Here is a 25918-nt window from a genome sequence, read left to right on the forward strand (position 1 = left end):
AGCATGACTAAGATTCACAAACAGACTGAAGTTTTGGTTCAACATGACCTGATCGATGTCTGAGCCCACAAACTCAGAGGAAAGTGTTCATAGGGGTCAATACAAAAAGCAGTTTTCACAGACTTCTACAGGACCGGAAGTCTTTTTGCAGCAGTCGCTAACTGGCTGTCTTCTGGTAGAGAGCAGGCTGAAGGCTCTTTTGCTTTACCTTCACTTTTCCCACCCTCGTATGTCTTAATCCGTTTCCACGTGACAGGGCGTCACGAAAGTGGGCGGCCCTGGTGGTGCTGCTCAGCCCCCGCCGCTGCGACCTCCACCCACATCTCCCGTGTTTGCACACACTCGTTTGCAGGTCGCTGTCTCGGTGTTCAGCAGCAGGAATCATGCTTCGCGCTGTGCTTTCTCGGAGCCTTCCAACACTAAGACGACTGCCGGTCTGTCACTACTCTGCAGCCGCCATCCCAGCACCCAGCACCCAGCCGGAGGTCCACTACAACAAGGTAGAGTCGCTCCAGCGGTTGTTGCTGCGCTGACGAGATGTTGGATGTTAGCCAACTGCGTAATCAACAAGTGCGCGCACAGTGTGACAGGAACGCTATTAAAGCGCTATAAAAGTGTATAAACTGTGCCGTGCCGTGCTGTGCTGTGCCGTGCTGTGCTTCCAGGGCAGCCTGCATGCGGAGCTATGATCGGAGGGACGAGCTGCTCACAGAGCAAACAGTGAAGCAGCAACAGGTCACACTCAGCTTTCACTTGGAGCTTATATAACTGAGCGCTGCACCACGCTGACTCTGAGTCCGTGGGATTTCACAACATGATCGTTGATGAAGATTTAATCTCTGCAGGACAGAAACAGCCAGTATGGGACATCTCATATTTGTTATGATTATCGTTTCTCCAGAATTTGCGATAATAACTTGTTGTGAAAACTCCCTCTTCACTCAGCTGAGCTCTTCTCCCTCAAATCCTCTTTAGAAACTGAGACCTCCTTCTGCGTGGTGTACTGTGACTGAGCTCACAGTCAAAAGGAGTCCTCTCTTTAAATGTTGTCCTTGTGCTCATTGAGACTCTCTCTGATGATCCAGAGGTCAGACATGTTTCTTGTATCAGAATGGTCCCTGTAACCTTTAAATTAAACCAAAGAGAAGAAGATGAAATCAATGATATATTCTTATTAACAGGAAAGGTAGGCAACTAAGGCCCGTAAGGTAACATTACTTGTAACTTGTCTTTTGCCTTAAAACACAATGCTCAGGCCTGTTACACGGGTCATTGGCTGATTCAGTACAAAGCACAGCTGCAGCTGTCGATTATTTTAGTAAACAAGTATTATATCAAATATTTCATCGATTAATCAGATAAGAAACACTTTTGTCTTAGTAATGAGCAATACTAAATATTCCACTGTTTTTCACAATAAAAGCCTGCTCCTAACTATTGGTTTCCATTTTAGAAACTGCAATGTTTTAATAGTTCAACTGCCAGACAAACAAACAAAAAACTGAACTTTTTAAATATTTTATGAAGAAGAATTTTCTTGAATGCAAATAAACAATCTCCATTACAGTAATTTCAAATCAAATACACAAACTCAAAGTGCTTTACACAGAGGTTTACTGGCCCAAATGCATTTTTATTGGTCTGCAGAAAAAACACTTTTATTTATTTATTTTTTAAAAAAGTATTAATAAAATATTTCAGTTTAATTCTCTTGAAATCTAAAACACAACTTTACAAAAGTTGATAAATGTGGTGTAGGACACCCCATGCCCCCATGTAGGCTCCCCCCTGCTTGCTGTATCACTGCGATAGAAAGTGACGGCTGCTGTCAGCCTTCAGCGAGCAGCTGCCTGGTTTGAACACGGTGTCAGACTAAAATTTCTCTGTGGATTTTATTTTAATGTCTGTTTTCTCTCTGTGTGTCAAACAAACGTCGGAGGATTGGAGCACGTGCTCCTAATGGATCCATATGAACTCTGACATCATCATCATCATCAATGCTGCTGTTGTGTTATCAGTCTGTTTGTTGAACTTAATGTTGTCATACTTTTTATTCACATGCCTGCTCCTAGTCGTTATCGTTTTCTGATCGAAATTGCGATTTCAGGCAACGCGATCATGCGATGGCCAGCCTCTGTAGTGTTGTTCATTCATTTATTTTACACACACATTGTCTCTCTATCGTCCTGCCAAGCTCACCAATCAGAAGCTACTGGAGAGGTCGCGTTAACCAATCAAGATTAACCGGCCGCTTTGAAATGTTTACATGTTCAACGGAACCAGAAGCGCAGTTTGAGATTTGATCCCCAAGAAAAGCAGCACGTCGGTAATTTGGGAGTATTCCGGATTTGAGGCTGCAGACGTGCACCAGAAACAGGCTTCAACATCCAGCGGAAACAACCAGCTCGTACCGACGCTTGAACAATCACCGCAGGCATTTGTGTTCAGCTCTGTATGACACGAGCAGCTGAAGACATCGGGAGATAACGCTACACTGCCAGGGACGTGCTGTCTGTTAACACGGTCACTAAATACAAACCTCCAGTGTCACTGTTTCTATTAGACACCAGTAAATAACAGTTCTGACTTTATGTAAGCTCTTTAAGAACACAATAAAAAGTCAAGCATGAAAACAAAATTCATTTTTAAAAATCACAGAAGTGGAAGTTCCTCCTTATTCTGCTACAAGGAAAATGTCTTCATTGACTTCATATGCAAATAGATATTCAGGTCTGACAGAAGTTTGCAAGACTTTTGTCTTTATTTCGTTAAAAAAATCTATTGGCTGTCTTGAAATCAGTGTTTTACGGTCATTACAGGAAATGGTATTGAGTGCCTTATTTTATCAGAGTCGCTGCACTCGTAATGATGTACTGACCTTTTTAATGTTTCAGCTCTTTATCAACAATGAGTGGCAGGATGCAGTGAGTGGGAAAACGTTTCCTACGATAAATCCAGCAAGTGGTGAAGTCATCTGTCAGGTTGCAGAAGCTGATGAGGTAAGAGTCTGTAAAGGTAAAAACACAAACATGTCCTGCAGTTTGGTTGTTAACCATCTAAAGTCTACATTCTTCTACTAACCCATAACCTGTGAGACTGTTACTGTAGCAAAGTGATGTGTCTGTTTGTAACCAAATGTAGAATACATTTGTGAGTGGACACTAAAAATACAGACAAGTTACCCGTTGCAGTCAGCTGCCTTTTTGCCCAGCTGTTTTTAAGTGATGAACCTTTGACTTACAGCGTCTTTCAGGGTTCATCAACCCTCAGCTCAGACTTACAGGCTCAGGCTGTACCATCACCAGTACTCAGCAATTTAACTGTGACACTGAGCAGCTGGTTAGTGCTGGCTGGATCAGGTGGCTCAGATGGACAGACCATAATGAATTTACCATATGCTTACTGTAGGTACATGTTTATGTGTGTTCATATGTATTGGAGCTTTGTAAAAACCAAAATGATATGTGTAACTGGGAGCAGCAGTGATTGCTGATCAACCAGATGAAGAGCAAACTCTCAGATCCAGGCAGAAAGGACCTAACTGAAGCAGATGACTAAAAAAACATACATTATAATAGTCTGAAGCATAGCTACAGTTGCGTGTCAGAAGGCCGTGTGACTTGTAGCTGATGACTTGTCTGTATTTTTTAAACTTTTAGGCTTTTCTGTGATTAAAATCAGTACATGCTTACAGACATGCAGAAATCCAGAAAGTATTCACAGCGCTTCACTTGTTCCACTGAGTGCAAAAAGTCTGCTTGAAATACTTGCACATTTATTTAAAATGAAAAACAGAAATATAATAGAAGTATTCACGGCCTTTATCACGAGACTCAAGCTTGAGCTCAGGTGCTTTCTGTTTCCACTGATCATCTGTCAGATGTTTCGACAATGATTTGATTGGAGTTCACAGGACGCTGGACTTTCCTAGGCCTGACCGTCCAGCCAATCTGAACAATAGAAGTGTCTCAGTCAGTGAGGTGACCAAGAATGTGATGGTCGCTCTGACAGAGCACCAGTGTTGCTAACTGGAGAGAGGTGAATCATCTAGAAAGAGCCATTTCTACAGCACTCCCCCAGCCACATGGAAGCCACTCCTCAGTAAAAGTCACGCAACAGAAACAAAAATCTCCGGTCTGATGAAACAAAGATTGAACTCTTTGGCCTGAATCTTGTTTAACATCTTGTTAAAGACGTCTGCTAGGACATCAGTCAGCTGGTCAGCACAGACTCTGAGCACACGTCCAGGTGTATTGTCCGGTCCAGCAGCTTTGTGTGGGTCGGCCCTAGCGAGAGTCCTTCTCACACTGGCTGCAGTCAGTGACAGCACTTGGTTGTCTGGCGAGGGGATGGTTTTCCGTGCTGGCTCGTTGTTTGCCACCTTCACCTCTTTAACATGCATGCAGACTGGTACACTACTCAGGGTTAAGGATTTTGTTGAATTTAAAATAAAATTCTATTCTTGTTCTTATGAAATAACACATCCCATCCATGTAAACTTATTTTATCATACAGTGTTCATAGTTTTCAGTCATGTGACCTAGTTGCTACCCTGGTGGATAAAACATTACTCCATTATGACAGCCAGTACTGGACAGTGAGTAGTACTACTTGGATCCTGTATCCATGAAGGAAACGTTAAGATATGAAGAGAAACTAGTAATTTTGGGGGCTTGTGGTCCATAATTTGTCCCAGCAGCTTTATAAAAATCCCTGAAAGTGGTCACATCTCTGCCAGAGCTCCACTGCTCAGATCCAATTGTAAGAAACCCAAGAATACATGTCAGTCTCTACAGATGTCAGTTAGCATGTTAAATATTAAAGTTCATGGCAGTGCATTTAGAAAAAGGGCTCGTCTGGAAGGCTTTCCAGGAGAAACCCTCTTCTCTGATAAAAAAAGAACATGGCAGCATGGATGAGGTTTGCAAAGTTGCATCTGAACAAACAAACAAGCTGCTGAGTCATGGGGTGTGCTTATGACTTTACATTTATGTGTACATTTGACATGGTTCCCTGAAAACTTATGTCTGATCATCTACTTCCAAATAAGTTGATTATCTGGTTAACAGTGTTACATCCTCACGGCATACCTGTTTGGATACTATGGTCCTCTGGAAAGAGAGCCTAAAATCAGAAGTACTTGACTCCCTGCTCAAAAACACTCCTTAAAGCAAATTTCCTGTAAGGTTGAGAGGAAATGGCATCTCACTCGTTTAGATTATCAGTTAGCCTGGAACGGAGTTTATTGTTGTAAAAAGAAGCCCTCTGTAAATATAGGACATCTTACTATTCACCACTTATTGAAAAAAAAGGAGTAACCCCAGGTTTGTCTTCAGCACTGTATCCAGGCAGAGTAAGAGTCGAGCTGTGGTGAGCGGAGTATTCATTTAATCTTAATTAGAAACAACTTCACAAATTTCTTCACAAATACAATTTTAACAATTGAAGAAAAAATATTCATAACCATCTCACAGACATGTCATTACTTACAGCTACTTTCAATACTATTGATCTTTAAATAGAGTCTCTCTTTCATTGATCCTCCTGAGTTAGCGTCAATAATCACTTCCTCCAAACGTGTCTATTAGATCCCATTTCTTCAAAGAAGCTGCTGTTAATTAATGTTGCTTAAATTTGATCAGTCTGTCTCTATGAATGGGGTATGTACAACATGCCTTCATTTAATTAAATCGTTACTGATTGGATAAAGCACGAATGAAAACCAGCACAAGAAAGTGATCGCCACGGTGATTCTGCTGTAGAAGTGTGATCAGGTAGAATGGGAGGCTGCAGCCCAACTGCTCATCTGCTTGTTACCTGTTGAAGTTGAGGGTCAGGGTGCTTTGGTCGCCATTCACGCAGCTTTGACTCTGGCTTCTTGGCTAGCTTAGAGTTAGTATGCTGTCTTAGCAGATGCTTGCAAAGAACTGAAGTTGTGTTGGCAGCACAGTGTGGTTGTTTCTGTCCTGGAACCTGTTTATCTCGTCCTCTTCTGCAATAGAAGTAAATGTCCATATCCCTGCTCTAAACTGCGTCGCTATTTTTGTCCTCTGACACGCAGTCTGAATCAGCTGATGTGGGTCTTGGTCCTGTCTTACTCCCCACACTCCCACCCATGGCTGCCCCTCCCTGAGCCTGGTTCTGCCAAAAGTTTGCTCAAAGGGGGTCGTTTGATGGTTGTTGTTTCTGTGTGTTATTGTGGGGTCTTTACTTTACAACATAAAGCGTCCTGAGACTTTTGTTGTTGTGATTTGGCACTATATGAATATGTATTAGTCTCAATTTTGTCTTTTCTATTTGATTGTAAATGTTTTTTCTTTTGTTATGGATATTTACAGTATCATATGAATATTGACGGATCAATCAAAAGAGGACTGGTGAATTATACTTTGTACCTTAATTGAAGGTCTTTGGTTATTGACCACAATTTGAATGCACATGAATTCCTTCATTTGACTTTTCTTAGCCCTAACCAGTGTCTGATGCTGTATTACTTTATAAACACCTCCTAACTAACTGCTCAGCTAATCCTGCACTGCTGTCTTTCCAGGCAGATGTGGAGAAGGCAGTGAAAGCAGCAAGTAATGCCTTCAGGTTGGGATCGCCATGGCGACGGATGGATGCCTCTCATCGTGGCTTGCTGCTGAACAGACTGGCTGATGCTATAGAGAGAGATGCTGCCTACCTCGCTGTGAGTGATTGTTAATGGCTAAAACTCTAAAAGCAGCTTTTCTTTTACTTCTCTGTGTTCATCGTTACCACAGTCATGTGAAAAAGTATCTGATGGAAATATTTGGCTTTTTCTGAGCAGACTTTTTTAAATATATCCTTTGGCATTTTTCAGCTTTATTTGATAGACACAGTGAAGAAAGGACAGGAAAGCGGGGGCAGAGCGAGAAGGGGCCGTGGGCCGGCCGCCGTCAGCCGTATGGCATGTGGCCGCCCGCTCAGCGCGCTGAGCTAAACCGGCGACCGCACGAGCAGACATTTAATCCTCTTTGATACATTACCTATATTTGCAATCATAAAAATTTCAATGTTCTTGTGAGAAGAGCTGGTAGCACCTTGATCTTCAGAAATAACTTTTAGACGTCTTCCAGATCTTGGGACTGCTTTTTCTGTCACTTCGAACGTAGCACACACTTGCATTGATTACATCCACTGCTATGCTGTGTTAGTGTCAGGCATCATAATGAGAGGATTTAAAGACCTGTCGTTCTGAATGAAGTTTGTGAATGGCTGTGACTCAACCCTGTCCAAACTAATCGAAATAAATGATCGGATTACTGGGCGAGTATTCTACAAGCCAGTGTGACAACAGTTTCTCTCCAACCATCTGGCCACGAGAGCAAAGTCTATGTTCTTTATTTTTCACTTCAGTTATGAAAAAGTGTCATTTTTTCTGTGCACTCTCATTTCTGAAATACTTCCTTGAAAAGCCCATGTTCCCATGGGAAATTAGACTTTTTCACAGGACTGTTTTATCGTTTACTGTGATCTGTTTAGTTGTTTTGATTCCATTTTTTTGTTTAGACAGAACTTCAGCTGTGTTTGGTTCAAGGGAACCAAAGTTACTCACATTCATCAAGGTTTGATGATTCACTGTGGACCTTAGATAACATTGCTGTTATCTACAGCCTCTCCCTGCAGCCTGTAAAGATAGCGCAAACACAGCATTAGTCATTGTTCCTTTATTAAGTAAGACATTTGCAGTACATGGAGCCACATGATGTTGTACTTTTGTTATTTCAATGTTTTTTATACCACATGAAACTGTTGTGTTGTTTCCACAGGAGCTTGAGACCCTTGACAATGGGAAGCCCTATGCTGTGGCCTATGCAGTGGATCTGCCCACAGTGGTGAAATGTCTCAGGTAACAAATACACAACAAAGTTTTAGAGCATTTCAAAGCGTCACTGGCCTCAGTGAAGCAGAACATTTCTGAAATGATGTTACAAAGTGCAGTCTTGTCACAGCATTTCCTTGTTATTTCTTACTGAAGCATTCAGCTGCCTTCTTACCCAACCCCACAGTGTGTAAATCCACTTTTATTGTGTAGATATTATGCAGGCTGGGCCGACAAATGGGAGGGAAAGACCATCCCCATCGATGGAGATTATTTCTGCTACACTAGACATGAACCCGTTGGAGTTTGTGGGCAGATCATACCGGTAAGGAAGTAGGCAGGAAGAAGAAAGTTAAAGAAGAAAAATGCTTCACTTCTTCTCTTTACACCTGCAGAGTGAAGGCGTGATTGCAGAATCACCTGTGACCTCTGTGTACATACAGTACGGCATGAAATGAATGTCTCAGCGGGCTTGTGAAACGCTAAGTTAATGACAGCATTATTAAGAGACGAAGGAGCAAGTATCACCTGTTTGGAAGGGTTACCATGGCAACGTGTCTTAGGTTTAAAAAGTTGCATCTGAAAAAACTTCAAGACTTGCCTGAAGAAAAGTCCAATGATGTGAGATACTGATGAAATAATTTTCTGTATCACTTTAAGTTATTGCTGATAAAACAGCTTCTGCACTTGGTTCGTCACATTTTGGGGGTGTTGTGCAGAATGATGTGCACCAACATACATGAAGAGTTTCAAAACCTGAAAAGGAACAGGTCATTTTTGTATTCCGTCCTGATAAGAACAATCTGAGTGCTGGCAGAGGGTGTGCTACTTTTTTACATGATTGTATGTTTGTAACAGCTTTTGCTACAGAATTGTAACAAAGTAAATGTCACTTGGTTATCCTGTGATTGAAAGACACAAAGTAGATTGTAATTTATCCTCAGCTGAGCTCTACATATATGCACACCGATCCATGTTTTATTTATAATCTGCCCTTTCCAGGCTGTAGTTGCTGCTAGGTCACAGACTGCTGTTTGGCTCTGTTTGGTCATTCTGACAGTCTGGACAGCAGACAGTCCAGCTCCTCTCTCTCCCAGGTCCCAGCATGCTACTGAAATAGGGGAGGCCTGCCAGCCCCCCCGGCACTCCCGCCTGAACCCAGTGTACCACCCCTCCCCTGCATCTGTCACAGACCACGCTACGCCAGATATAGCTATACAGATATAAAGCATTATTGGATATTAATACTGAAACAACAGTTACTGCACTGGTTCATGGCCATTTAAAGCTTGCAAAGTCCATATAATAGTAGTAGAAACGGTATGGATGATTTCCTTTGTCACAGAAGCGTTAATAGAAGCAGGATGTGGATATTTTATAGGTGAAGTGTCACCTTATCTTTACTTAGGATTGTCTCCTTTCCTCCTGCAGTGGAACTTCCCTCTGCTGATGCAGGCGTGGAAACTTGGTCCTGCACTAGCAACTGGTAACACTGTGGTGATGAAGGTCGCAGAGCAGACGCCGCTCACTGCGCTTTATGTAGCCAGCCTAATCAAAGAGGTATGTTTCAGTTTGTAATCGCAAAGTATTAGTCATCAGAAATGTCGTACAGAGGAACGTCGATGTCAGTATTTCAGTCTTTTTCTTTGTTATGAACTTAAATTGTGAAATCTTGTTACATAATGTAGAGGAATGTGTTGTTGTAAAATCAAAAGAGGTCCTCAAAATATCCATAAATATTTGTGTGCGTCTTAACCTGGTCTGGGCCCGGGAACACTGCAACATAGACCTCGTCGCCCAGCCACCTCCTCTGGGGGACAGCAGGTGCTCCAAAGCCAGCACAGAGATGCAGCGCTGCAAACAACCCCACTGCAAGCTGTGTGCTGTAGCTTGATGAAACCAAAGGAAGCGCATCATAAGCAAAAAGCAGAGATAGGATCCTGAGCTCGCTGAACCTGAAGCCCTCTGCCCCCTGGCTGTTGCCTTGAAGTTCAAATCGAATCAAAATGTATTTCTATAGCACATAATAATACAACAAAGTTGCCCAAAGTACTTCACAGTCGGTCAGAGCAATAGCGTAAGACAGAATAAAAAAGAAACAGTTAAAAGGAGGGCAGGAAACAATATGAACAATATGGGTAAAAAAACCAACATAACTAGCCACAAAATAACAAACTAGTTTGAATCAAAAGCCAGACTAAAATAATACGTTTTAAGGCGCAATTTAAAAGACTGGATGGACTCGGAGGAACGAATATAAGGAGGGAGGTTATTCCAGAGTCTGGGAGCTACGACAGCAAAGGCCCGATAACCTCTGGACTTCAGACGAGACCTCGGTTGTGTCAGGAGCATTTGATTGGAAGATCTAAGTGCCTTATTAGGGATATACAAATGGAGGAGTTCGCATAGGTAGCTGGGAGCCAAATTGTTTAAAATTTTAAAGGTAAGCAAAAGAATTTTGAAATTGATACGATATTCAACAGGGAGCCAATGTAGGTTGGCTAAAACTGGTGTGATGTGGGCATCATTTCTAGTACCAGTTAAGAGACACGCAGCTGCGTTTTGATCTAACTGGAGCCGGTGAAGAGAGGAAGATGGGAGGCCCGAGTAGAGGGAATTACAGTAGTCTAATTTGGAAGTGATAAGAGCGTGAATAAGCTTCTCACGGTCCTTCAAAGGGAGGTACGGCTTTGCTTTAGATATCTGACGCAGCTGGTAGAAACAGTTTTTTTACCACAGAGGAGATCTGTTTCTCGAGTTTGAAAGAGCTGTCCAGGAAAACACCAAGGTTTCTACATACTGCTGCTGCATTTTGGTTTCAGTTTTGGGAGATAAATAATGACATGATTTAACACATTGTGTATTGTTATTCATCTGAAGTTGTATTTAAATCGTAGAGGACCTGGTAAGGACTACATGATTTAAATAAATGTCCTGATGTGTTAAATTTTAGAATTGAAAGAGAGAGTAATGTATTTTTCATGTGACTGTATGCACAAAAAAAGCCAGGTTTTACTAAGCTTTGGTTCTGTTTCCAGGTGGGTTTTCCTGAAGGTGTTGTGAACATCCTGCCTGGGATGGGACCAACAGCTGGTGCTGCCATTGCAAGGCACATGGATGTCGACAAGGTGGCTTTTACTGGATCCACAGAGGTATGACAGTTAATGCCTTTTGTGCCATGAGTTGTTGGTTGGACAGTAACATGCTGTATGTTTGCTAAAACTGATAAATAATTACTGGCATGGCCAAAAGAACGAGTGGCAGAAATGAGCTTCCTCTGAAGGGTGGCTGGCCTCTCCCTCAGAGATAGGGTGAGGAGTTCAGCCAATCCAGGAGGAGTTCAGAGTAGAGCTGCTGCTCCTCCACATCGAAAGGAGCCAGTTGAGGTTATTCAGGCATCTGATAAAGATGCCTCCTGAGTGAGGTGTTCTGGGCATGTCCCACCGGGAGGAGGGCCCGGGGCAGACCTAGGATTATATCTCTCAGCTGGCCTGGGAAGGCCTTGGTGATCCCCTGAATAAGGTGGAGCCGGGGAGAGAGGGGTCCGGGTTTCCTTCCTTAGGCTGCTGCCCCCACGACCCAGCCCCAGATAAGCGGAAGAAGATGGATGGAGGGAATTATTGGCATGAGGGGCCAGAAAACTAAAAACAAGTCAAAAAATTCAAACCCTCTTATTCTGCACCAGCTGTCGAGCTATGTGATTGAAGCCAAACATGACATGGAGCAGAAAGTGACCCAACAATGTGCTGCAGGCCGGCTTTTAGTTTAGTTTGTTTCTGCAGCAACATAAAAAGGAGAGGTTTAAATGAGTGCACCACAGAATCATAATGCTGAACCTCTCTATAAAACACTGATATACATAATTAGAAGACATGAGTCTTCTAGAGTGCAAGATTCACTTTTAGTTTGTGAAACATTAAAGCATAAAACAATTATTCCATTGTTCTTATACAAACACTAAAAATGAAATATTTGCTGGGTCCTGTCAGAGAGAGGTGCATTTTAGATGGACTGTAAATGGACAGATCAGGCAGAGAGCATTCAGACTGCATAATAATGAACATGTGTGTAAATGCCAGGAACACGTGGAGCTCTGTTCTAAACATTTCAGGTGATATAAAATGATGAAAATAAGGTCAAAAGCTGCTGTAGGAGAGGAAACCGAAGCTTTGCCATTGTGTGTACAACTATTGGTAATCCTCGTCATTTACACTCATTTTTCAAATGAATTAGCAGTCGTAGCAGCAGTGATCACACGCAGCACACTTTCTGCATTACCTGATCAGACAGCATTCAGCCTCAAAGTTTTGTCCCCTGAAAGGGAGAATGCAACCGCAGACACATGTCCTGCAAAAACACACTGCAGTAGTCAGTTAGTTACAGGTGCAAACACTCCATTTGATGACAGGTAGGGAGAATCAGCCCATTTAAACTGGTCTTAATGAGGAACCATGCAAACCACAGACTACAGCTGTAAAAGGCTGATGGGATGCTGCGAGCGGGCACGTGGTGTGGACACCCACATCTGTGGATGAGAGAACTCGAGAATGAAGCAACGTGGGATTGAGATTAACACTAGGGCAGCAATTATTGATGAAGAATTTTTTTTAATGAGCAATAATAAAATATTCAAAAGAGGAAAAAAAACGCAGGTCTTTGAAACCAAGCTGCTCCTGGGTTTCCATTTCAGACATTACAATGTTTAATGGTTTAAATGAGCATCTGTCACATCTGTCAGCGCCTCACAGTTCTACTAGTTCGTGTACATTTTTATTGGTCTGTAAAAAACCCTTTTATTTGTATATCTTACAAAAGCCTTGACCTTTGGTCTGCTCCACCCCCAACAGTAAAGTTTTTACTGGGAAAAACATGTTCTTTGTCTCTCCCTGAGGTCAATGTGTCGGTAACAGCTCCAGCTCTTTGCTCTTTGCCGTGCAGACTCTAAACTGTAACAACATCATCACTGCTGCTGTTGTGTCACGAGTCTGCTTGGGCTTAATGTTGTCATACTTTATATTCACACGCTGCTCGTAGATACATTTCTATTGCTCCTCTATTTTTAGTCGGAAATGTGGTTAAACATCATCATCATCATATGACCGCTCCTAGGCCTGAATGTAGAAACCAGGCAAAATTTATGGGAAACTATGTCGTAAAATTGCCCGTTGTAGTGGCCTGAAGCCTTTCTTTCTTAAGACTGCTGATGAATAAATAAATAAACACATTAATAACATGATTAGTAAATTACATTATGTAGATGTCTTAATGATAGTTTTACTAATAATTTGTGGATAATATTTGTTTTTGACTCTCCTTCCACACTCTGAAAAATGTCAAACAACACTACTACTACTAAATGGTAAATGGCCTGTATTTGTATAGCGCTTTACTAGTCCCTAAGGACCCCAAAGCGCTTTACACATTCAGTCATCCACCCAATCACACACTGGTGATGGCAGCTACATTGTAGCCACAGCTGCCCTGGGGCGCACTGACAGAGGCACCCCAGGGCCATTGTGTGTACTACTACTACTGATGATAATAATAATGATGATAATAATAATAATACTAATAATAATATCATCATCATCATCATCATCATCAAGGGGCGATTGTGGCTCAAGAGTTGGCAGTTCGTCTTGTAATCAGAAGGTTGCCGGTTCGAGCCCCGGCTTGGACAGTCTCAGTCGTTGTGTCCTTGGGCAAGACACTTCACCCGTTACCTACTGGTGGTGGTCAGAGGGCCCGGTGGCGCCAGTGTCCGGCAGCCTCGCCTCTGTCAGTGCGCCCCAGGGTGGCTGTGGCTGAAATGTAGCTGCCATCACCAGTGTGTGAATGGGTGGATGACTGGATGTGTAAAGCGCTTTGGGGTCCTTAGGGACTAGTAAAGTGCTATACAAATACAGGCCATTTACCATTTAATAATAATCATAATGAGGCCTGACTGTCAAATGTGGATTCTTTTGTCACAGTGTAATAAACACTGATAAATAAGACAAATGACAAATAAACTCAAATATTGTGTCTATGCCTGGTTGTGATTTTAACACAGTACATGTTCTTCTGTGGAGGAATCACTGACACAAAGTATTTACAGAACATTATTATAAAATTATTCCTCTTCTTTGTGTTTCGCTGAACTTTATGACAATGTTAAAATGAGGAATTTTTGCTTTTGCTTGTCGTTCACCATCATTTGCATCACATTGAAACTATTACAGCTATTACTATTATTTTTATTACTGTTGAAATCCCAATCCCAAAAGTATGCGGTCTGGAATACATTACTGAAGCTGGTGTTAAGACATCTACAGACTTTGGGATATCATGTTGAATTTATAATAAAGTATAACTTAAAAATGTGGAGAAGTCACTTCCACTTGATGGAATGATCTAAAAAGTCAGAATATACCTATGTATAAGCAACAAACTTATATACAACTATTTACACAAAATGCAGCTAATGCCTCAGGCAATGTTTGTGCAACTATTTAAAACTATTTACAGAAAACTCTGATTCAAAATTCATCATTTCCTCTGGGAAGCGTTCTGATTCTGTGCTGTGTTGATCTGGTGGTGCTCTGATCTCTGATCCTGATCCCTTTGAGTATTACCCAGCAGGCAATGCAGAGTTTACATGGAGCTGATGGGTGAGGGGACTCACCTAATTCTGCAGTAGCTTTACCAGCCACACCTGTTCCAGCAGCTCCCCTACACATCTGAACCAAAGAGTAAAACAGTGAAATGTGGATTATTAAATATTAGGTCTCTCTCCTCCAAGTCTCTGTTAGTACATGACTTAATAATTGATCAACAAATCGATTTACTCTGCCTTACAGAAACCTGGTTGCAGCAGGATGAGTATGTTAGTTTAAATGAATCAACACCCCCGAGTCATTCTAACTACCAGAAATCCCGAAGCACAGGCCGAGGGGGCGGTGTGGCAGCAATTTTTCACACCAGCCTATTAATCAACCAAAGACCCAGACAGACTTTTAATTCATTTGAAAGCCTGATGCTTAGCCTCGTCCACCCCAGCTGTAAAACTCAGAAACCAGTCTTACTTGTTATCATCTATCGTCCACCTGGGCCTTACGCAGAGTTTCTCTCTGATTTCTCAGACTTTTTATCTGATTTAGTGCTCAGCTCAGATAAAATAATTAGTGTGGGTGATTTTAACATCCATGTAGATGCTAAAAATGACAGCCTCAACATGGCATTTAATCTGTTATTAGACTCAACTGGCTTCTCTCAAAATGTAAAAGAACCCACCCACCACTTTAATCACACTCTAGATCTTGTTTTAACATATGGCATAGAAACTGAACATTTAACAGTGTTTCCTGAAAACCCTCTGCTGTCTGATCATTTCCTGATAACAGTTACATTTACAATAATTGATTACACAGCAGTGGAGAGTAGAGCTGGGCGATATAAGATTTTTTCATATCACGATATGTTTTTTTCATTTCAGGCGATAACGATATATATCACGATATAAGCCAAATAACTATATTTGTAAGATTTAAATGTGCTGTTGCTCACAATTAAAATGTGAAATAATTAGCAGCTTGTTTTAATTAAAATATTTATTTCCCATAATAAGTTCAACAGGGCAGATGTACTTAAGGAACATGAGACTTCAGTTTCAGATAAATAAAGGCAAATATTGCAAACTACACAAAAGGCAGCCGCTAAAGCGTTTAAGTTTCAAAACAGAAAAAACAAACAGACTAAATTGTCAATTCCACTTAGAAACAAAATATTAATTCTAAAAATAAATCTTAGGTCGTTTTACAGAAGAACAGACAAAATTGACTAACTTTTGTCAATATCAAATAAACTGAGAACTAAAAGTTAATTCTTAATCTCTCCTTGTTGTATAGCTTAGCTTTTCAAACAGTTTTAACAGTTACTTTAGTCTGACAAAAGCCGAATGACAAATTAGCGCTTTCAGTCAGAGATTGAGCATGCACCGCTTTATTGTATTTCCAGACTTGCTTTCGGCACAATTTACAGTGCGCGCTACTCTGTTTTTTGTCAGACTTGAAATAGCCGAAATACCTTCACACTACGGAACTTCTATGGCCCTTCCGTTCGACAAGCTCTCCGGCATTGGAACCATCATCTGTTCTTTCTTCGGTAACCTTCGCTCACGCTCTCGGTTGATTTTTCTCTAGTCGGCAAACTCCTTTCCTTCATTACCCGGGCTGCACGGCTGCAAAAACAAATACACAAGTGCACCTTGGCGCTTGTGCTGTACGTAACAAGTCACGTGACGTGACGCTGCGGCTGTGATTGGTTCGGCTCTGCGCTACTTAATTTGGATTGGCTGTTCTTTTTCTTTTTTTAAGAGGACAAGAGAGATGAGGCCTATCGCAATAGTTTAATTTTTCTATTGAGAAAAAGTTATTTCGCAATACATATCGTTATCGTTTTATCGCCCAGCTCTAGTGGAGAGTAGACTTTATCACAGTAGATGTCTTTCTGAAAGTGCTGTAACTAAGTTTAAGAATATAATCCACCCACTGTTATCATCTTCAATGCTCTGTACCAACATAGAGCAGAGCAGCTATCTGAACGCTACTCCAACAGAGGTCGATTATCTTGTTGATAATTTTACCTCCTCACTACGTACGACTCTGGATACTGTAGCTCCTGTGAAAACTAAGGCCTCAAATCAGAAGTACCTGACTGCGTGGTATAATTCTCAAACACGTAGCCTAAAGCAGATAACTCGTAAGCTGGAGAGGAAATGGCATGTCACAAATTTAGAGGATCATCATTTAGCCTGGAGAAATAGTTTGCTGCTTTATAAGAAAGCCCTCCGCAAAGCCAGAACATCTTACTATTCGTCACTGATTGAAGAAAATAAGAACAACCCCAGGTTTCTCTTCAGCACTGTAGCCAGGCTGACAAACAGTCAGAGCTCTACTGAGCCAACCATCCCTTTAACGTTAACTAGTAATGACTTCATGAACTTCTTCACAAATAAAATGTTTATCATTAGAGAAAAAATTATCAATAATCATCCCACAGATGTAATATTATCTACAGCTACTTTTAGTACCATTGATGTTAAGTTAGACTCTTTTTCTCCAATTGATCTTTCTGAGTTAACTTCAATAATTAATTAAACGTGTCTTTTAGACCCCATTCCTACAAAACTGCTCAAAGAAGTCCTGCCATTAATTAATGCTTCAATCTTAAATATGATCAACCTATCTCTAATAATCGGCTATGTACCACAGGCCTTCAAGCTGGCTGTAGTTAAACCTTTACTTAAAAAGCATCTCTAGACCCAGCTGTCTTAGCTCAGCAGTCCCCAACCCCCGGGCCATGGACCGGTACTGGTCCATGAGTCATTTGGTACCGGGCCGCGAGAGTTGAGACTCTGGTGTGAAATGTATGGTTTTCAGGGTTTTTATCGGTTTTTAGCGTTATTTTGTTTTCCTGGGTCTTTTCACGTGTGTTATGAATAAATCTTCTTTTTTTCGGTACCGGTACTAGTTTTATTTTGTTGTATTTATCCACGACACCTTAAAGGCCGGTCCATGAAAATATTGTCGGGCACAAACCGGTCCGTGAGGCAAAAAAGGTTGGGGACCGCAGTCTTAGCTAATTATAGGCCAATCTCCAACCTTCCTTTCATATCAAACATCCTTGAAAGAGTAGTTGTCAAACAGCTAACAGATCATCTGCAGAGGAATGGCTTATTTGAAGAGTTTCAGTCAGGTTTCAGAGCTCATCACAGCACAGAAACAGCTTTAGTGAAGGTTACAAATGATCTTCTTATGGCCTCTGACAGTGGACTCATCTCTGTGCTTGTCCTGCTAGACCTCAGTGCAGCGTTCGATACTGTTGATCATAATATCCTATTAGAGCGATTAGAACATGCTGTAGGTGTTACAGGTACTGTGCTGCAGTGGTTTGTATCATATCTATCTAATAGACTCCAGTTTGTACATGTAAATGGAGAGTCCTCTTCACACACTAAAGTCAATTATGGTGTTCCACAGGGTTCAGTGCTAGGACCAATTCTGTTTACATTATACATGCTTCCCTTAGGCAGCATCATTAGAAGACATAGCATACATTTTCACTGCTATGCAGATGACACCCAGCTCTATCTGTCCATGAAGCCAGGTATCACAGACCAATTAGTTAAACTGCAGGAATGTCTTAAAGACATAAAGACCTGGATGGCCGCTAACTTTCTGCTTCTTAATTCAGATCAAACTGAGGTTATTGTATTGTTTCTCTCATTCAGGATTATGCATAATGTTGGGTTGGCCACACATTTCTTGTTCTTCACATTCATACAGCCACACACAGACAAAGCTGGATCATGTCTGTGCACACAAAATCTGCATAACAGAATCATTTTCACTACTCAAACTGCATTTTTCATTCAATATTTTAATCAAACTTATATTTTGAATAATCTTATAATATAATAATAATAATAATAATCTTAATAATCGTTTTTTCAAATAAAGAGGGTTTACTACTAGCAAATATGGATTTACTCAAAGCTCACAGCTGGTAGCAGCAGTTCTAAGTAGCTGTATCTGTATTCCATGGGAAATATTCTCTGCTAACTAGCATTTTAGAGGAGGTAGAGCCTCTCGTCAGGAGCCAGAAATTGTATTGGGAGAGCAGCCTGTTATGCTTGACAGAGACATGGCTGACAAACATCATTACCGACTCTGTGATGAGTTTTAGTGGCTTCAGAATTAGCAGACAGAGCCAGAGTGAGTGGTAAGCAGTAGGGCTGGGTATCGTCACTGATTTCTAGAATCGATTCGATCCACGATTTGATTCAATTTGAATTGGGGAAATTTTGCCTCAGACAGTCAGAAATATTATAATTCAGATCATGCATCAGTACATTTCCATATTTTCATATCTATAAAAAGAAATCTGACACTTGTGAGACTTTATCAAAGGTATAAGCATCACAGCAGATGCCTTTGTGTCAAAGTAGCTGAGGATAAAACACAGAAAAACATGGTGGTTTTCCTGGCCTGGGATTTTATAAAAATATTCTGCAGTAGATCAAAAACGAAAGAAAACCATTAATCAACATATGAACGTTACCTGATGCTGCTGAAGTGAAGCAGAGCAAAGTTACAGAGGTTTTATTAGAGACACAGCTGAGCGTTTTGCAATTTTGCATAATTTGAAAAGGTTTACATTGAACAGCAGAAATGAGGCTTTGTTTTCGGAAGTAAGTAAAAGGAAAAAAACAGCGGCCGACAGCGCTGCAAACAACGGTAGACCTGTGCGTAACAAGCAAGCGAATAATGCAGAAAACAGATTTTTAGACAGGAAACTGTTCTTGAAGTACAGAGAGAGATAAAAGCCTGCAGCTTCAGAATCAGCGCAAAAAGGGCGTGAACACAAAGCGCGGACCCGCCGAAACATCAGAATCAGCGAGCTGTCGGCTTTCAGCCCCGACCGTGTCCGTGCCGTGGGGTGAGAAAGGCGACAGCTCACTGATTCTGATGCGTCGGCGGGTCCGTGCTGTGTGTTTACGTCTTTGTGCAGAATCCGTGTTCCTGCTCTCATTTACTGTTTTAGCTGTTTGGTGGTTGTTGAAATTTTGTGAGGTTTCACCTGAGATTCTGGCGTTTCGGGCAAAATAAATTTATATTAAAAGATCGATTCAGGATTTTAATGAGTCGATATCACGTTATCCAAGCCAGAATCGATTTTAATCGATAAATCGATAATCAAAACCCACCCCTAGTAATCGATCACTGACCAGATATGCAACAAGGGCACTGAGCTGTTGGTGACTGGCTGTATTACCTACCAAGGGAGGTACTTGAGTTGATGGCCTGAAGAGGGATAGCACCAGGATGTCATGTGGCGATGTGAAGCAGGCAGGATGAGGAACAAAAATGCAGACTCATAGGCAGGACTTCACTCAGACACAGCTTTGTTGATGGAGTGCCAGAAATACAAAGCTGGACTTGGATACACAGGAAAACGAAACTGTTTCATTTGGTCATTATTTAAAGTATTGTTTAGATGTTTCTGTGATATTCTAGAATAGAATAGTCCTTTATTGTCATCGTACATATACTCCACGCTAATTCAAAGCAGCCTACACAATACATTACCTGCTTTATGTGCAAAGACATGCATCCATACTGTGGATGGATGCCTGGTGAATTTTAATGCTAACATCATAAGTAGCAGTGTTGAATAGCAATCATCAAAAAGCAAAGGTATCACTGTCTCTGCCTTCTGTCTGTCAGGTGGGTCATCTAATCCAACAGGCTTCAGGCAGCAGCAACCTGAAGAAAGTCACTTTGGAGCTGGGAGGAAAGAGCCCCAACATCATCCTGTCTGATGCTGACAGTACGTCCTCTGACTTACTTTGCAGTACACACTGTATATAGTATGTTTAGAAATCTGAATCCTATTGTTGACACTTTTCCCATCTTTGTGTAAACTTTGTTCAGGCCTTATTAGGACTGAGCAGTTGGATACATAAAAGTCTTCTCCTGCTTTGTGGCAGTGATTGCTATATTGTTACAGCTGGACAGTCTAAGAATCTTAGTGTTGCTTCTGTTTTAAGATTGTCTCCAGTGAATGTAAAGTTTTTCTGTTTCTTCCCTGATTCAGTGGAGTACGCTGTGGAGCAGTCCCACTTTGCTCTGTTTTTCAACCAAGGCCAGTGTTGCTGTGCTGGCTCTCGAACGTATGTCCAAGCTGATGTCTACGATGAGTTTGTGGAGCGCAGTGTGGAGCGAGCCAAGAAACGAGTTGTAGGAGATCCTTTTGACCTAAAGACAGAGCAGGGACCTCAGGTACACATACTCTGTGTTGCTCTCAGAGTCGAGTACTTTGCACCGTCACAAACAATCGATGCCCTTTCTTCCAATAAACTCTCCAGATAGATCAGGAGCAATTCAACAAGATTCTGGGGTACATCAGCAGTGGCAAGAGAGAAGGAGCCAAGCTGATGTGTGGAGGAGGAATAGCTGCAGACAGAGGATACTTCATCCAGCCTACTGTGTTTGGAGATGTCCAGGACAACATGACCATTGCCAGAGAGGAGGTAGGATAGTTCTGTAAATAACCATTGTAACTGTTTTATATCAGTGTACTCTAGTAGTCCAGACAAAATCATGTAGACCTACACTGTGAGGACAAACACACTGACCCACACCACTTAATTTGCAACAGGGCTTAGGCTGCTGCGAATTTCCCATGATGCACCGAGTGTTTCTTTTTCACTCAGCATGTGTTTATACGCCACTTTGGATTTAATCCTTTGTTATTATTCACGTCTGTCTCTCTTCCACAGCATGTCTTTATCCTGTCTTCCTTCTCTCACCCCAACCAATCACAGCAGATGGCCCCGCCCCTCCCTGACCCTGGTTCTGTCGGAGGTTTCTTCCTGTTAAAAGGGAGTTTTTCCTTCCCACTGTTGCCAAAGTGCTTGCTCATAGGGGGTCATCTGAGATTTCTCTGTTATCTTTGTATCATTGTAGGGTCTACCTTACAATATAAAGCACCTTGAGGCGACTGTTGTTGTGATCTGACTGGATTATTTACATAAATAGACTCTAATTGAATTGGATTGAATTCAGGTGTCAGTCTGTTGCCACTGGTGCAGTCTGGCTTCACAAACATCTGAGGATCATTGTCGAGTGCTCACAGGATTAAAGTGTGGTACCATTGCAAAGCTCCAGACGTGGCTGCTGAGAGCGTAAAAGTTGCCTTCCTGGGGCTTTTACATCGTGCAATTAGCTCAGTCATGGATCCATCTTTGTTAGTGTTTCCTTTCAGATACTGAACACACGCACACACCTGGTAATTTCTTACTGTTGATGTTTCTAAATTACTTTTTTGCTTTCGTGTCTCTCTTGTTTTGACTTGCAGATTTTTGGTCCAGTGATGCAAATCTTGAAGTTTAAGACCCTCGAGGAGGTAGTGACAAGAGCCAATGACACAAAGTATGGGCTTGCAGCCGCCGTGTTTACTAAGGACATCGATAAAGCCAACTATGTGTCCAGTGGACTTCGTGCTGGCACAGTCTGGTAAGGAGAGATTAATAGGATCACTAATGTGCAAACCTTCACAGAGGAGGGAAAAGTTGTGTGTTTGAGTGTGTGCACTGAGAGCCTGTCAGAGTACGGCTTTTCATTTCTCACCTCTTGGATGGACTCTCGAACTCTCTGTCCTGAAATATGAGGGGGAATACTGACTCTCCTAATGAGGCCAGGTTTTTCAGTTATCTGTGTAGCTGCGCTTTATTTTCCAAACATCTACAAATCCAGCTGCTGAAGGACATCACACAGCAATGCGTCATCACTGTTTGGATGTCCACAATATGTTGCTGTAGCTCAATATTCATTCAGTCTATCTTTAACATCAGTGTTTGTTCCTGTGTCTGTTCTTTTGCAGGATTAATTGCTACGATGTGTTTGGGGCTCAGGCTCCGTTTGGAGGCTACAAGGCTTCAGGTGTCGGCAGAGAGCTGGGCCAGTACGGCTTGGACAACTACACAGAAGTTAAAACGGTAAACACTGCTGCCATTTGGTGCTTACAGGCTTTGAACAGGTGGCTCCGTGTCGGCATGTATGCTTGCCCAAAATCTCATATCTTTAAGCTGGGAATCGTAGGTGAGGTTATCATTAGCTTTTGCCTTTATTCTGAGCCTTAGAGCACATGTGTCAAACTCAAGGCCTGCCAGCCAAATGTGGCCCGCCACATCATTTTATGTGACCTGCGAGTGATTGTGCAAGATTATCTTAAAATAAGTTTACTGTATGCTGCTTAAAAGCACACAGTGACCGTAAACTACATCTCCCACAATGCATGTCAATTATTTGAACCTCAGTGCCCCCAGGACCAGGGGTGAGAGGCAGAAGATAAAAGGAATAAAAGACACACAGATATATGCAGTTGTAAACAAGTTATACCTGCTGTAAGGTGCAATATAAAGGATGCAGGTGTGATGTAATTAGCAAGTTATCAGTGCAGTATAAGGTGCCGTGTAATCAGTGGTAGTGCACACTGAGTAAGAGGTAGAGACCAGAGGTAGGAATGTTGGTTGCATCATACTATAATAAATATGGTTTATAAATAGAGAGAATGTTATTTATAACTACGGTATAAAAATGTCCCTCTAGTTTATCGTGATGTCCTGCCAGATCTGTTAAATATAGACGTGTGGTATCCACAGAAACGTCAGAGTCTCAGCTAAAAGCTCGTCAAACCATTTCAACGACCAACAAAAAGCCAAAACGGCAAACGATTAAAGAGCAAAAAACATGTAAACACAAAGCGTGGATCCCACGTACAGGACAAGCCCACTGGGTGCAGGAAGCCGACATCTCACATCGTCACCCTCCAACCAAAATTCACTGAAACAGCAGCAAAAGAAGACCACAACACTACACGTCTGAAAAACATTGAATTCCCTCTTACTTTGGATGCCACCACGATAAAATCGCACAGCTCTATCTGTCAGTGTGCTTCGAGACCAGGTTCCCATCAAAAATCTGTTTTCTGCCTTGGTGGTTTGCTTATTACACACCAGTCTACCGTTGTGTACAGTGCTGTCAGCTGCAGTTTTTCCCCCCAAAAATGACAAAAAAGCCAAATTTCTGCTATTTAGTACCAAAAAATTCAACTTGCAAAATGCTTAATTATGTCTCCAATAAAACCTCTGCAACTACTATAGAAATCTGTTCTTTATGACTACAACAAACTACAACAGCCAAAAAATGGGCAGTCTGAGCAATGAGCTAACAGAACTACTTCTATACATGCACCTTACAGCATATGTAACTTGTATTTTATACATTTAGTTCTTCCAATTAAGTCCAAAGAGTCAAGCTGACAGATTTCTTTCTTTTTCGCAGCAGTTTTTTCTTTATTATGTAGAAAAACGGTTAAATATGTCCAGCTGTTTAAGATCAAAGTGGGCTATGGCTTAGAGGCTGATACAGGAGGGAGAGCGTGTGAGTCTCAGGAAATAGATATTGCGATTTCGGTTCAATTCATGATTTTCTTCAAAGCTTTAGCACAAAATTCACAGCGTACAGTAACATTGATGAAAACTAAAGTGGTTTCAAATGTATTTATTAATAAGAAACACGCATGTACATTCTTTAAAGTTTTTGACCAATAACAGTTCTTACAAATGAAGAACTAAAAGGGCCGTTTTTGACTGTCTTAACCTAAAAAAGTAGCGCAAAAAATCCTTTATAATGTGAAGTTACAGTTAAGTAAAATACTAAAAAAAATCATATTTGGTGACCCTGTTAGCAGACACCATGTCACAGTGTGTTATGGCACCTCCTAACTGTCTTTTGGTTCTGCTAAATAAATAACACTACAGATCCTGGGTCAGTCAGGAGCGCTGCAAAAAACTGCAGCTTTGGCCGTCACATGATCGATCTGTCTGAAATCGCAGTTTTGATCAGAAAACGATCGATCGTTCAGCCGTCTGTGATTACAGAGGAAAGGCTTGGCCTTGGATATCTTAAACTCGGTCTTCTAATCAGGGTCGTAATATCAGCTGAGCGTTTAATTAGGCTCAGTTATTATTAGTTGTTATTATGCAGTATGTTAGAAAGGATTTAAGTTATATAAAACAGATTGTTGTCAAACCCATAAAGAATAATTTTATTGTGTTCAATCAGCCTGAGTTACTAATATTTGTGTCAAAGATTTGATAACTGGGAATAATGTTTCTGCACCATGTACAAAAACATGAGATAACAGAGTCATCCTTTAATATTATATATAATATTAGGTCACAGTATGGATGGGACTTTTTGAAAACACTTAGTGCAGCGATGCGCTCCTCAAACACGACTCTGATATTTGCAGACGACACAAACGTAGTGGATTTTATACCAAACAATGAGAGGAGATCCAGCACCTCTCCCTGTTTGTTGAACAATCTGCTGCTTAACATCAGCAAGACCAAGGAGGTCACAGCCGACTCCAGGAGGCCAGAGCACCCACCTCTCCTCATCCGAGGGCAGTGAGGGGATAACATCAAATTCCCAGGCCTCCACAAAGCCTCTTCTTCCTCAGGAAACTGAAACATCCAGTCGCTGTACTCTCGAGACTTCTGCCTTTATGTTTTTGATTTTTTTGCCCTTTTTTAAAATCTTATTTATGTATTTATTTATCTTTTGTTTTCTTTATCACCAAGGGCATCACAGTACTTTATTGTAGCGTTTTAGTAAAATAATGACAATAAATGAATGAATAAATGTAAATATGTGACGTACCCTGTGATGCAGTGTACATTAGACATTTCTTACATGCTGAAACCCTGCTCGTGCTTTCAGGTGACCATCAAGGTACCGCAAAAGAACTCTTAGACGTGTGCAGTGAGACGGGACGACAGCTGACTGAAAAAGATGCTGAGAAACTGCCCTCTGGTACACAAACAGTGCAAACCTGCTGAAGCGAGGTGGAATCTGTGCTGTGGATTCAAAAAAATCATCTACCCACGTAAAAGTTGATCTCAGTGAAATATGTTAGTGAATGGAATCACCAAACTCGATTACAGCATTCAGTCATGGCTAAGATCAAATACTAGAATCAGAATTTGATCGTATTACTGCAATTGTATGTAAAGACCAAGGTCTGTGGACTTTTCTCTCATTTTTCATAATAAATTGATTTGAGTCACTCTGCTTTATGTGTGTATGTACAAACTCACAGACGACCAATTACACTGTTAAAAAATGAAAAGAACACATTTTAATCAGTGTAGCATCAATCAGATAAACATCTGTGTAGAGGTGAGTGTTAAATAGTTTCAGCTGCTTTGCTGTTAATGAAATTAACAACAGGTGCAACAATGAGACAAACTCTAAAGCAGGAGCGGTTTAACAGGACACTCATGTTTTTCTCTGCTCATCTTTTTAACTTCTTTTAAAACTAGTTCTGAATTTGGCTCAGGCCTGTTTCTCTACTGGAATGACTGCTTCAGCTCTAGCTCTGGTTCGGCTTTTACATTTAAATATCGGGGGCTCCATGTGAGCCTTCGACTGAAACCTTGCACTGCAAAAAAGAAAAGAAGAA

At 41.4% G+C, this 25918-nt stretch overlaps 1 protein-coding gene across 1 annotated transcript; it reads left to right on the forward strand.

Moving 5' to 3' along the window:
• Nucleotides 1–286: 286 nt before the first annotated feature.
• LOC100707184 (aldehyde dehydrogenase 2 family member) lies at nucleotides 287–25523 on the forward strand. The gene is made up of 13 exons (XM_003446164.5): nucleotides 287–500; nucleotides 2895–2999; nucleotides 6551–6691; nucleotides 7794–7873; nucleotides 8060–8171; nucleotides 9278–9406; nucleotides 10885–10998; nucleotides 20113–20215; nucleotides 20483–20667; nucleotides 20754–20918; nucleotides 21746–21903; nucleotides 22271–22385; nucleotides 25177–25523. The coding sequence occupies exons 1-13, from the start codon at nucleotides 384–386 to the stop codon at nucleotides 25207–25209; spliced, it is 1557 nt and encodes a 518-aa protein (XP_003446212.1). The 5' UTR covers nucleotides 287–383; the 3' UTR covers nucleotides 25210–25523.
• Nucleotides 25524–25918: the final 395 nt, after the last annotated feature.

The sequence above is a fragment of the Oreochromis niloticus genome, linkage group LG11 (assembly GCF_001858045.2).
Source record: "Oreochromis niloticus isolate F11D_XX linkage group LG11, O_niloticus_UMD_NMBU, whole genome shotgun sequence".
In the NCBI taxonomy this organism is placed as follows: domain Eukaryota; kingdom Metazoa; phylum Chordata; class Actinopteri; order Cichliformes; family Cichlidae; genus Oreochromis; species Oreochromis niloticus.